This window comes from Podarcis liolepis (assembly GCF_965112155.1).
Source record: "Podarcis liolepis genome assembly, chromosome: 7".
Classification (NCBI taxonomy): domain Eukaryota; kingdom Metazoa; phylum Chordata; class Lepidosauria; order Squamata; family Lacertidae; genus Podarcis; species Podarcis liolepis.
In genome coordinates this window covers 36872892-36885949 of record NC_139561.1, presented here as the reverse complement: position 1 = coordinate 36885949, position 13058 = coordinate 36872892, and the positions used below count along the sequence as shown (strand labels likewise).

General features: G+C 44.5%; 1 protein-coding gene and 1 long non-coding RNA gene across 4 annotated transcripts in view; one reads left to right on the top strand and one right to left on the bottom strand.

Moving 5' to 3' along the window:
- The first annotated feature begins 3645 nt into the window (after nt 1-3645).
- On the top strand, nt 3646-9923 carry SNX20 (sorting nexin 20). 3 transcript variants are annotated; one of them, XM_083513787.1, is made up of 5 exons: nt 3646-3784; nt 4178-4392; nt 6523-6689; nt 7290-7441; nt 8309-9923. In XM_083513787.1, exons 3-5 carry the CDS (start codon nt 6530-6532, stop codon nt 8975-8977), a joined length of 981 nt encoding a protein of 326 aa, XP_083369913.1. In that variant the 5' UTR covers nt 3646-3784; nt 4178-4392; nt 6523-6529; the 3' UTR covers nt 8978-9923. The 3 variants fall into 3 exon arrangements, with proteins under 3 accessions (XP_083369913.1, XP_083369912.1, XP_083369914.1); XM_083513786.1 differs by having other exon boundaries at nt 3646-4392; XM_083513788.1 differs by having other exon boundaries at nt 3646-4392; nt 6506-6689.
- LOC310711685 overlaps nt 4535-13058 on the bottom strand; it is a 30805-nt gene continuing 22281 nt past the window's right edge. Inside the window, exons 3-4 of the long non-coding RNA XR_014528581.1 lie at nt 11354-11523; nt 4535-5907 (exon numbers count right to left, since the gene is read on the bottom strand). This is a non-coding gene — a long non-coding RNA (uncharacterized lncRNA). The remainder of the gene's footprint in view (nt 5908-11353; nt 11524-13058) is intronic.

Genomic DNA, 13058 nt, shown 5'->3' with positions numbered 1-13058 from the left:
CAAGAGCACATTCTTCATAGTTGACTCCTTTAAGTATCTACTTGTATATTAGATGGGGAGGGAGCATGTTCTTGCTGCTTCCATATATGAGACTGGGTTTGAAGACATGTTTGTATACCTTGTTGAAAGATGGACTTGCTTGCTGCTCTTTGTATAGAGGCAAGTCACAATCTTGCTTTTGTTAAATATGGCAAAGGGGACTCTGCCTGGCTGATCTTTGACGGCATGGCTGATTGTGATGGTGCATCTTCTCATTTAGCCTTGTTTCCTTTTCTGGTTAACATATGAACAGAAGGAGAGCCATGCTGGATCTGATCTAGTTCAGCAACCTGTTCTCACAGTGGCCAACTAGATGCCTATGGGAAGCTCACAAGCAGGACCTGAGCAGCATTCTTCCCACTTACAGTTCCCAGCATAGGCACCAGCTCCAGGGGGCTAAGGCCCTTTGGACCCCCTCAATCTTTTTTTGAGGGATCCACACACACACCCTGTTGCAGTCAAATGCAGAGCTGGGCGTGGAGCAGTGTCAGGACGTAGTGCAACTTCAAGATGTCACATCGGGGTCCCTCAATGTTCTTCAGAAGATGGCTCCTCTGAATCTCAGCAACTGATAGTCGGAGACAAAATATTAACAGTAGACTCACTGAAAAGAATGCACCTCAGTTTGTCATATGCTGATGTGCACTAACTTCAGTGCACCTGCTGAGTAGGTCTAGACTAGCATGGGATGAAACAACCCAGAATCTTTTAAAGTCACCTGAGTTGGTGGCCAGCACTCTAGCTTGTGGTTTTCATGTTGCTTTGAGACACTATAACTGGTTTCTAGCACTTAAATTGTTCACTGTTGCAGGGCAGCTTCTGTAATAAGGCTTCTCTGTTTAATTTTGCATTGTGTTAAGATGGTATGAGCAACATTAGCAGAAGAACGGGGGGAAATGCAGCAAAACATAAGTGTGAAATAGAATAGTGGCAGTGACAGACTAGGATTTTACCAACAATGCCTGAGATTTTCTTTATTTAACGTGTCCTTTTACGATATATTGTGCTAGAAATTGAAGCATTGATACAATACCTAAAACACAGTGGGATGGCTCAATTAAATTCTATTCAGAGTATAAATATTTATAAATGTCAGACCAGGACCTGGGAGAGCAGGTTTCAGCCATGAAACTCACTGGGTGGCCTTGAGTCAATCTCTCAGCCTAACCTACATCACAGGGTTGTTGTGAAGATAAAACGGGGAAGAAGAATGCCACTTTGTGTGCCATTCTGTGTGCCACTTTGATCTCTTTAGAAGAAATGTTTTTACATATGTGGGGGGAGCGATCGTCCCATAATCTTTCTAAGCAGGTATCTTGGGAACTGCTTAAACATGCTTCAAGCTGTAGCCACTAAAAAAAAGCATCCACTTTTTGAAATTTAAAAATAAGGTTTAAATTGTACGTCCTATATAAACAAAGGTATTGGAGGAAATTAATTTTTCATAAATCCGAACAGTAAATTGGTACTCATCAGTCTTCTGTTATTACACTAACCCATTTCTAATCCGCATTTTCTTTCACCGATCGACCTCATTGCGGATGTGATCATCGAGAAGATTTCTACCACCCCTTTTTGTGGTTTTTGACAGGAAGCCGTTTGAAAATTATATTTATAGTTGAGGAACTGTCTGCTCACACATCTGTAGAGCTTATTTTAACAGTGACCTGCTTATCAGGCAATAACCAAGCCATTGAGCCTTCAAATTGCTGAGTACAGTGAAAAGAAGAAAAAGGAGATTCTTTGCTCCTCTGTTTCCTTTTGCTTTAGAGAGATCAAGGGGGCTTTGTGCAGCCTGGAAATATTCCTTCTTGGTTACATATCCATTGGCAGATTTAGGATAAGTTTCAGATGGCATGCCACCGGCACGCTTGTTGAGTGGCAAACAGCAAGCAGGATCAAACACAAAACTCCCGACGAAGAACTCCAAGAAGGAGGAAAGGAAAATAAATAAATTCTGTGTTAAGTTTGGCCTTTAGTCTGGGTCTAGTACTCTAGGGCAGTGTTTCCCAACCGGTGTTCCGCGGCACACTACTGTGCCGTGAGACATTGGCTGGTGTGCCGTGGGAGGGAGGCGGGCGAGTCGGGCGGTGAGAGGCGGCGGCGGCGAGGATCCGCGTCGAGCCGGGGGCGGCTCCGCGGTGGTGGTGCCGAGCGGCGGGGCAGCGCGTGCAAAAGGGAGGAGCGTGAGACAGCGGAGGAGGAGGAGGCCGGCATGTCCGGGCAGCAGCAGCAACAACAGCAGCAGCAACTCCCGGCGACGGCTCCTCAAGCCCCGCCGCCGCCCCCTCCTCCACCCGCTATCGCCGCCACCACCACAACAGCCGCCGCCGCCTCAGTTGCCGCCGTCCCTCAGTCCCTCGCTCTGCTGCCTCCTCCCACCCCCAAAGCTTGGAGGTTCCCCGGCAAGGGGGAGGAAAAAAACTTTCACTTTCGTGCGTCCCTCCCGGTGTGACGCTGCGCGCTGACGTCACGGGGCGGGGCTTTAATGGTGGTGTGCCGCGAGATTTTTTTTCAGTAAACAGGTGTGCCGTTGCCCAAAAAAGTTTGGGAAACACTGCTCTAGGGCTGCACACATCCTAGAGAAAACTCCACTGAACTAAGAGTTACATCTGTGTAAACGTTTATTTATAGATAGATAGATGCCAACTGAGATAATATATAAAAATACCAAATATCAACCCAGTATTAAAGAATACAATAATAAGAATCAAACCACAATAAATTCCGAGGAGTGATACACTAAGGGTGCATCCAGGCAACATTCATATTAAGCATTCATTGTTGAATGCTCTCCCCAGGGAGGCTCACCTGGCACCTTCATTACATATCTTTAGGCACCAGGTGAAAATGTTTCTCTATAACCAGGACTTTGGCTGATTAAACATTCTATGGGCTTTTAAATGTGTTTGAGGGAAGGGGGATTACTGGTTTGTTTTTGTTTTATTATGTATTTTCTATTCTTATTTTGTATTTTTATGCTGTGAACTGCCCTGTGATCTTCAGGTAAAGGGAGGTATACAAATTTAATAAATAATACTTTAATAATAATAATTTGTTTGCACAAAATTTGCAGAAGCTTGTAAGACACTGGTAATTTAGTGAGCATGAATCAATCAATCATTATCCCACACTTTCCAGTGCATATTCTGACACTTTCCACCCCAGAAAAAGGACCATTCCGCCCCCCCCCAAAAAAGTAGGTTTGTTGCATAAGAGTCCCAAACCCATTTTAATTATGCAACCTCAATTTGACATTATGCAATTGAACCCTGCTCACAAAATGGCAACAGTCCAGAAGTGGTCCAAAACTGTTCAGCCAACTCAAATAATATGGAAAATGTTTTTTTAAAACCCGTGCAAATAAAATCAACTGGTGCCAAAAAGAATTCAGTGTTGAGGGCCACCACTGAAAAGGTCCTCTCCTCCATGGATGCATAATGCCTCTGGTCCTATAGAATATTATTACAATTGCACTATAGAAGGCTTAAAAGAGAAGCAGGGAATCTCAGGCCCGGAGGTCAGAAGCATCCCTGCAGTGTCCTGTAACTGCTCCTTGGAGCTCTCCTTAGGCCACACCCCTTCCCTCCAGGCCACACCCCTCACCTATCCTTGCTTCACACCTTGAGTGCTTTTGCCTGGCTAGAACCCATCCGTGCCTGTACTTTGAGAATGCCTTTTGCTTCTCTGGATGGAGGGCAGAAAGAGGAATGTGAAAGTATGGAGAAACTCACCTGTATGAAAGGTTAAAAAATAATGATGATTTGTTGCCCTACCCACTTTTCTCTCTGGCCCCACCAATCCCTGGCACATGACCCTCAGAAAGTTGCCCAGAAGGGAAAGCAGCTACCAGACTAAAAAAAGCTAACCATTTCCTGCTTTTATGTATTTAATTGGGCTCCGTGGATTGTAGTACTATTTGCTTGCCTAGTTTTCACGTGGGACAGGCCATGTTTGGCTCATCATATTAATGTAATTAGCAGGGAAACTGATTGTGCTAATAGAGACATAACGGGGGGAAGGGGCACACTAGTCCCCTATTCCAGCGCAGAGCAAGAAAACAGGCACCATCTCTCTTAAACACAGAATACGTGGAACAGCACACACTGAAGCTGCTCTCCTGGTTTCATTATTGCAGCAAGCGCCTTCTCGACAAACAGCAAATAAACTGAAGCAGGAAGTCCAAACACAGCTTCCTTCTTTGGTACAGTAAAAAAGAGAAGTTGGCTGATGAGATGTAAAGTGAAACTTGGTACTTTTGGACATTTTGAGAAAGCAGAAACGCAGCTGCCATGAAGTTCTGGAGACTCTAAAAACCATTGTCAAGGAAACAATTTCTAGATTATTAACCAGGTCAGTATTTTATGTCTGTGATCTGTGGGTGGCCAAGTAGCAGTTAGTAAAATTAGTTAGGTATTTGTTACAGAAATGTGTGATATAGATATATATATATATATATATATATATATATATATATGGAGAGGGGTGTGGGTGGCTGGGTGGGTTTCTGCCTTTTATTAATTCCTTTGTTAGCTAGATCACTGAATAATTGAGCAGTCCTTGCTTGCTCTCTGGCCATGTCTGGGAAGAGAAAGATGGCAGAAACAGTAGGGCAGAGGAGGAGAGCAGCTGAACACAGTGGCGAGGAAGGGGCAAACTGACTCAAAAAGGGGCCCCTGAAGGTGCTACCCCAAAAGAACTTTGAACCAGCTCTGTGTTCAGGGTTCCTGCCAATCAGGAACTGCTGGCAGTAAAAAGCTCAAGCAGGGGCTTTCCAGAAATGTCTGGCTGTCCTCTGGATAGTGGGCAGCGTAGAACCTTGCATGGTTGTAACCAAGATTTATTTTAATGGGTGCAGGCTTTATGTTAGGGAGGGCAGAACTGAGATCTGTGACGCAACTGATCAGTTAATTATTTTTTATTTACTTACTTTAGGGGGGCAGCTGCCTCCCTGCCCACACCCAAGGAACCATGGAGTCTGATCCAGAACTCTAGAATGTGAGGCTACACTAGGATACATAGATTACTTTAGAGATGATTGCAAGTGTGAACATTAATGAGCAGGAGGTGGGAGGAAAGGGAGAGAAAAAAATGGTCCGCAAGTTAGTAGGCTAACTGGTTTTTTTTTTCACATCTTAAAGGTGAAATTCTTGTTAATGACCATTTGTGGAAGCTGCTGCTTTTGCAAGTTTAAAGCTGATTGTTTGCATTGATTTCCCCTCCCTCCATTAATGTGCCACCTATGCCAAAATGACAGGCTCTTTATTCATGCTGCTTTTGAACACCTTTGGAAACGTGGGCTTAGCTATTTGAACTATTGCAATTACTAGCATGTCACCGGTTCGGCGGCCGACTGCGGCTATGAAAGGTTGAAGGCTCGAACGTGAAAACTACTTTTAAAAATGGCTCATTTTTCATCTGAAGTGGCTTTGGGGGAGGAGGGGACCTGGTCCCAGTTTGCTTAGTTAACTCACAATGACAGTTTGATGTTGTGTTACATGTCAGGGGAAGAGACGTAGGTGGCTGTCTCTGCGTTCCACCATACGGAGGCACATTTATAACAACAAGCTGTCATGATTCGCACACCTAGGGGAGTGGTGCCACCCTCTCTTGCTCTTTTCTATATAAGTCTTCACCTGGGTTTGCTCACAGAGGCAGGAATCTGCCTCCACTCTCTATACTCCGGGATAGGGAACCCTTTTTCAATTCAGGGGCTGCGTTACCTTGTGGGTCACATACGTGGTGGATGGAGCCAGACGCAGACTTATGACAGACTTACGTTTGGTAGCTACATTCGTCCAGCTGCTATTTTTCTTTTCTTCTCTGTACAATTACTAAGCTCTGTTTTCCTTGTTTGGGTATCTTTTGCTACTTGAAATATAAAATCATTTAAAAAATGAAATGATGAATTTAAAAGTTAAGAGTACAGTAAGAGGAGTAGGGTGGGCCCTGAAAACAAGTGTCAGAAGAGGTCCCTTTGCTTGCCTGCACTGAAGATAGAGAGATGTATGGAGGTGTATGTAGAGACCCATTTTTAGGGAAGATTTTTATGGGGCCCAGAGACATGGCATAGGGCAGAGACAAGTGGGAAAGTACACATGATTCGCCTGAACCCTTATATCCCAGCTGCATCACTGAGATAATCTGCAAGAGTGTCATTGATCATTTCTCAAGTTGGTGAGATTCGGTTGACAACAACCAGAAACTGTGTCTTTAAGGTCATCAGTTCAGTAATGTGGAATACTCTGCAAACAGAGATTCAGCACACACCTTCCGTCTTAACTTTAAAATGCCTGCTGAAAACTTTTCTACTCCATCAGGCCTATGCAGGCAATTAAGAGGGCATCTTCCTACAATGGTTAATTGATGTCAGTTTTAAATTTTTAATATGTTTCTTCTGTATGGTTTTTTATGTATTTACGTATTATTGTTGTAAACAACTTTGATTTTTTAAAAAATGAAATAGCTGTCTATTTCTGACAGCATCGCAATGGAGGAAGGCCAACTTTGCTTACAAGACCACCAGAAGGAAGTCCAAGGGGTTATAGCCGAGTCTGCTGAAGACGCCCATTCAGATGAAGGAGATGGCTATGAAACCCTAACTTCATTTCAGCCAACCCAGGAGCAGACAGAACCCACTGACATCTCAGGTAAGGCCTGGACAGGTAACTCTGCAAGTCAGGGGTGAGGAAACCTCAGGTCCACAGACCAATTGTGACCCTCATAGAAGCCAATGCCTAGCAGCCAATAAAATAAATGAGGGGGCCAGCCCCTCAAAAAAGTTGATGGGCAATGCCATTCAAATGGTGTGCGTGCACTGTGTCAAATGATTGATTATGTGTGGCAGGGCTTACCTGCCCCCCCCCGCCCGATTTATTCAAGTTAGCACCGCTGGTGTCCCTACAGACCACTCTGGACATTGTGACCCTCCCCAGGCCACATTCTTCCCTGAAAAATCCTGGGAACTGTAGTCTGTTACTGGTGCTGAGAGTTGTTAGGAGACCCTTATTCCTCTCACAGAGCTCTCACTATTCCCAGAGTGGTTTAACAATCAATCCCTCTTTCCAAGGAACTCTGGAGTAGCCCTATAATGAGGGGAAAGGTTTCTATTATGTCTGAAAACAGACCCATACCTAAGCAATTTCCCAAGGATCTATCTGTCTGCATACAGCTGCACACACACTTTAGAGCACTTTAGAACATATTCCCCAACCCCCAAAAGGACTCAGTAAATATATACATTCTTTTAGGTGACAAAAGAGTCCAAAGTCCCAACTCTTCCATGACAACTAAGGAACTCCAAGAATACTGGCGGAATGAGAAGCGCAATTGCAGAGAAGTCAAGGTCCTTTTCGAAATCCCGTCAGCCAGAATTGTAGAGAAGCCCTTCTCTAAATATGTGGTAAGCAAATGTAAGCCTGTATGGGTGAAAACATTTGGAGACCACACCACTGTTCTACAAGTGATGTCATACGATGTCAGGTGCGAGGCATGGCTCAGCCAAAAGGGGTTTGGCAGGCACCACCAATCCACCCTTTGCAAAGTAAGGCGCACACAGCTTTGTGTGAACCAACGATCAGCTTGCAAAGTGCTCTGAAAAACCACCACTCTGAAAAATAGTGCTCTGCAGGGGGCTTCAGAATGCCATTGGAAAGCATTCTGCAATATAATGCTCCCTGACCACCTGTCAAACAAGGCTTGCAATGCAGGGGGGAGGAGATAACGGTCTAGCGGCTCTAGCCCATCAGCCAAATCCAGTTTCCTACCTCAGGCTTTGACAAATTCAGGGAGAATAAGGTTATCACCAGCTAAGAACCACCATGGCCATGTTGTACGTTATACCTAAATTGTCAGAGGCAGTAGGTCGCTGAGCACCAGTTGCTGGGAATCCTAGTGGGCAGAGCGCTGCTGCATTCTGGACTGCTTGCTGGCTTCCCACAGGCATCTGGTTGGTCACTGAGAACAGGATGCTAGACTAAATGGGCCTTTTTGAAGCAGGGATATTTACGATCATTTCTGCAGAGTTCAGAATCTGCACTGAATGGGGCACCACAACTACCCCTCTTTAAGACTATTTCAAAACAAGTTAAGGCAGCCCTACTGAGTTTGGGGGGCCCTCCTGCTCATTCTGCTGAGTGGGGGCCTGGGCATTTGCTCCTGATGATATTAGCACCATGTCCTGATGGTGCTGCTGGCTTCAGTAGTGCCAGCCTTCTTCCTGAGCCACCAAAGCTTTTCTCAATTGTTTCGTTTGTGTGTTGCCCGCTAGACGTACCAGATCCTCATCATCCAGACGGGCAGCTTCGACAGCAACAGATCAGTGATTGAGCGTCGGTATTCAGATTTCGAAAAGCTGCACACGAATCTTCTGAAGGAGTTTTATGATGAAATGGAGGATATTGCATTTCCCAAGAAGTGTATGACGGGGAACTTCACAGACGAAATCATCATCGAGAGGAAGTTAGCCTTCCAAGATTACTTGCGGCTTCTGTATTCCATGGAATACACCCGGACATCTAGAATATTTATTGACTTCTTAGTGAGACCGGAACTGGAGGAGGCCTATAGTTGCCTCCGGGGAGGACAGTTTACCAAAGCTTTGGAGGTACTTCTGGAGGTTATAGCTCTGCAAGAGAAACTTGTCAAGCATCGGCCCACCCTATTGGTCCCAACTCTCTGTGCCATAGTCGTCTGTCACAAAGATCTGGAAAACTCCAGAGGTGCCTACGAATTTGGAGAGAAAGCTTTGCTACGCCTTGAGAAGCATCCTGGTCACAGGTACTACATGCCCCTGCTGGAAACAATGATTTCCTTAGCATACGAACTTGGCAAGGACTTTCTATACTTCCAAGAGAAGATGGAGGAAAGGAAGGCCAAAAAACGGCTAACTAAAATGGTGTCCCTAAAAGAACTTGCAGTTCAAGAGTACATAGACTGAGAGAAGCTGGGGAAGGTGCAGAAAAGGCGTTAAGTCAATAATTAAGCAATTGGCACACCTTCTAGAAGGATGAAAGGCGAAAGCCTGTTTGGGACTTTTTTGCTCAGGCCAGAGGCAGGGAGCCTTCTTCAGCCCAAGGGCCACATTTCCTGACGGGCAACTTTCTGGGAGCCAAACTTATTCCATTTATTTAATACAATTTATATCCCGCTTGATTGTAAAAAAAAACACAACCTCAAAGCAGTTTGTAAAAAGAAAAAAAACTATTAGATTATCAGCAGCAACAGTTAAAAACAACTTTTTAAGACATTAAAAAAATAATAAAAATCAGTAGAAAGCTAAAAACCAAATTAAATCACATGTCAGCATTCTGCATTTCTAGATAGGCTTACGTAAACATAAATGTTTTTTAGTAGACACTGAGAAGAGTACAGTGAAGGGACCTGCCTAATGTCAATAGGCAGGGAGTTCCAAAGTGTGTGTGCTGCCACAAAAAAACACTGATCTCTTACAGATGTGGAACAGGTATTATGTGGCACCTGCAACATGCCACTGGCAGGTGGGGCTAGAGGCAAAGGTGTGTGATGATACAGGTGTGACTCTTGCCTTTGTGCAGTATAAGGCAGAGGTTTCTACATAAAATGTACCCACATTAAATATAATATCCACATACCCATGTTTGCATCTGGCTCCATCCACCACCATCATGTGGCCCCTAAATGGTTGCCCGGGAGGGAATGTGGACCTTGGGCTGATAAAGGTTTCCCATCCCTATTATATGTGAATAGTATTTGCTGCTTTCCTTTTCTATGAATTATCAATCATTGTTTTGTATTGTTTTGTATTGCGAGGAATCCTATTAGAACCTCCCCTTAGAAGCTGGTTGGTTGGTTTTTATTAAGCAGTTCAGACATTTTTCTAAATGAATAAATAACATCCATATTGACCACACTGGTTGGAGTTTGAGTCCAGTTCCCCAGACTGAGGAGAAAAGCAGTTTAACAGCCAGCATTTCCCCGAAGAACACTTGGGATTTGTAGTTTGGTGAGATTTCTGCATTAGGGCTCCTGGGCATAGAACTACAGTACCCAGAATTCCCTAGGAATCACTCATACCAATTTACATCTGAGATGAAGATACGCCTTCTGTTTGGCTTTTGTGGGGGGGGGGGCGATGTTTGCACCACCTGGAGCCTCAGCTATGTTGACTCTCTCTTGACATATTAATAATCGGTGTCAGTCAGAACACCAGTCTGGAGCCGTTTCATCTCAAAAGAAATAGGAGATGGCTAACATCTGTCTCGTGCTCTTTGCAAGCCTCAGAAAAGCACATTACAAACAAACCGCCACGGCTGCACACACCCCGCTCCCCAAAAAGGAAATTTAAATAAAATCTGGGCAGACAGTTTTGAGCAGCCTCTGGGATTTGAACTACAAGCAACTTAGTTTGGGCCTATTTCCATATCAATTGTTACATCATTTGGGCCATTAAGTAGATAATAGTGCAGGCATCTCTCTCTCTCAAACAGCAGATGACGTCCCTGAGGCAGCTTCTGAAACACTAGCAGGCAAGTTATTCCCTGCACAAGGTATCATTTCACATACACAGGCTCCTGCGCTCTTCCCCACTTTTGCCTCACAATCAGTGCTCATTAGCTGGTTATTCATTTTGTGCTCCCACTGCCCGCCCAGCCCTCCTCACTGTTTGTTGAAGAATGCTAATGAGTTTCACTCACTAGAGTCATCTGGAACTATTGCTGTGCCTGGCAATCCATACGTTGTCCATAGCACATTGATCTCTGGACCTGTTTGCTAAGGGAATTACTTGCTAGGTTGAAAACTAGAGTGCAGGGGACCATGTAATTTCCCCAAGGCCCCCAGCAATTGAAAGACTGGGTTGGGAAATTTTCCCAAGGTTCCCTAAGACAAACTCTGCAAACCAAGCTCCTAGGTCAGGGGTCAGCAAACTTTTTCAGCAGGCAGCCAGTCCACTGTACCTCAGACCTTGTGGGGGGCTGGACTATATTTTGAAAAAAAATATGAATGAATTCCTATGCCCCACAAATAACCCAGAGATGCATTTAAAATAAAAGCACATATTCTACTCATGTAAAAACACCAGGCAGGCCCCACAAATAACTCAGAGATGCATTTTAAATAACACATTCTACTCATGTAAAAACACGCTGATTCCCGGACCAGCCGCGGGCCGGATTTAGAAGGCGATTGGGCCGGATCTGGCCCCCAGGCCTTAGTTTGCCTACCCATGTCTCCATTCCTAGATGCAATGTGACACTTTATATCTCCAATAGAGGGAGCTGTGTGAAATTTTTTTTTATAAGAAGGCAAATCAAGAATTAGTTCCAATTTAATCCACCTACCTCAATTCATTCTTGCTCTTGTTTCCAATAAATCAGTAATTCCAAAACTACCAGCTGGGCAGGGCTGAGCCATGGGCAGAAATCTGGAGTGAGCCAGAACTAGGAGTCATGAAAAACTGGCCGATAGAACTGAAGAGTAGACCAGATCCGAAGGACAAACCAGGCACTGGGAAAGAAAAGCAAGTTAAGGATCAAGATTGGTGAATAACCATGAATGCAAGAACACACCAGAGTTCAGGAAGCCAAACTCAGTTGTCACAGGAAGCCCTTTTATGTTCCTCCTTGTCTAAGAGGCTCCAATGGCCAGCCTGGGTGGGTGGAGTCAGTCTAGGACCTGAAGATGTTTCACTGCAAACCGGCCACCTGAGCTGTACATAGATCCAGTAGTTCCTGGTTCATAGATCATAGAAGGGACCCTGAGAGTCTTCTAGTCCAACCCCTTGCAATGCAAGACTATGCCCCTTGGCATTATCAGAACCACGCTCTAACCAATTGAGTTGTTTCAGGACACCCACCTACTTCCAAAGTAAATGGAAGAGGGTGCCCACTGTGCCTCTGGATGATTCATTGCTATAGGTTGGTCTCCTTCGCACCAAATACGGAGAAGAAGAAGAAGAAGAAGAAGAAGAAGAAGAAGAAGAAGAAGAGGAGTTTGGATTTGATATCCCGCTTTATCACTACCCGAAGGAGTCTCAAAGCGGCTAACATTCTCCTTTCCCTTCCTCCCCCACAACAAAGCACCCTGTGAGGTGAGTGAGGCTGAGAGACTTCACAGAAGTGTGACTGGCCCAAGGTCACCCAGCAGCTGCATGTGGAGGAGTGGAGACGCGAACCTAGTTCCCCAGATTACAAGTCTACCGCTCTTAACCACTACACCACACTGGCTTTCTCAGAGAGACATCCTCAGAGAAATCACACCCAGAACAGTTACTCACACTGAAACACAGCAGGTGAACTCTTCAGTGACAGTTCTTACTTTTAAATGTGTTAAAGTAAAACCTTTTCTAGCATCAGCATGGCGGGTGCCTCCCACTTTAATTCCTAAAAACAATTGTGCCCATGATCAGGAGTTTGGAAAATGTCACAGTAATAAACAGTTCACACCTATGATTAAAGCTTATACCACTAGAGGGCACTGTCGCACTGACTGAACCCATGGCTGTAGGCATGCACCACAAACTTAGCACTTAAAAAAAAAAAACTTTTTTAGAAGGCAGAATATTGGAAAGAAAGAATTTCTACTCCAAAAGGCTAACATTTAAATTTTTAATGTACGTAATTTTTTTATTTTTTTTAATCAATTCCATTGTGAGTTTTGGATGGGAAAGCTTACCTTTCTAGTCGTCCTTAAGGACAATTTAACATATCCCTTTATCAGGAAGTTGTATGAGCCAGGCTAGAAAGCTGAAAGGGAAAATATTCTTGCAGGCTTTTAGACCTGGTGAGTTCAAAGCCAGAGACACTGCAGCGCTTCGGCTCCAGCACTGCCGTTTCCTTCTGATCAAAAGCAGCCAAAGTAAAACTTGCAACTCTTTAAAGAACTATCAAATAATGAGGGGAGGAGAGGAGCAAAAGTAAACGAACTCTTTTCTGCACGGTTAAAGGGAAAGTGGAGATCCAGCGTTTTCTCAAGCTAACATGTTAGCCGGGGTTAATAAGTCACCTGTCACCCTTGCCGACAGACTTCCATTCAAAATGGGA

Coding starts and splice junctions, on each gene's coding strand:
- SNX20 (XM_083513787.1), top strand. CDS start 6,530: ATGGAGGAAGGCCAACTTTGCTTACAAGACCACCAGAAGGAAGTCCAA. Junction 6,690..7,289: donor AGAACCCACTGACATCTCAG/GTAAGGCCTGGA, acceptor ACATTCTTTTAG/GTGACAAAAGAGTCCAAAGT. Junction 7,442..8,308: donor AGCCCTTCTCTAAATATGTG/GTAAGCAAATGT, acceptor GTTGCCCGCTAG/ACGTACCAGATCCTCATCAT.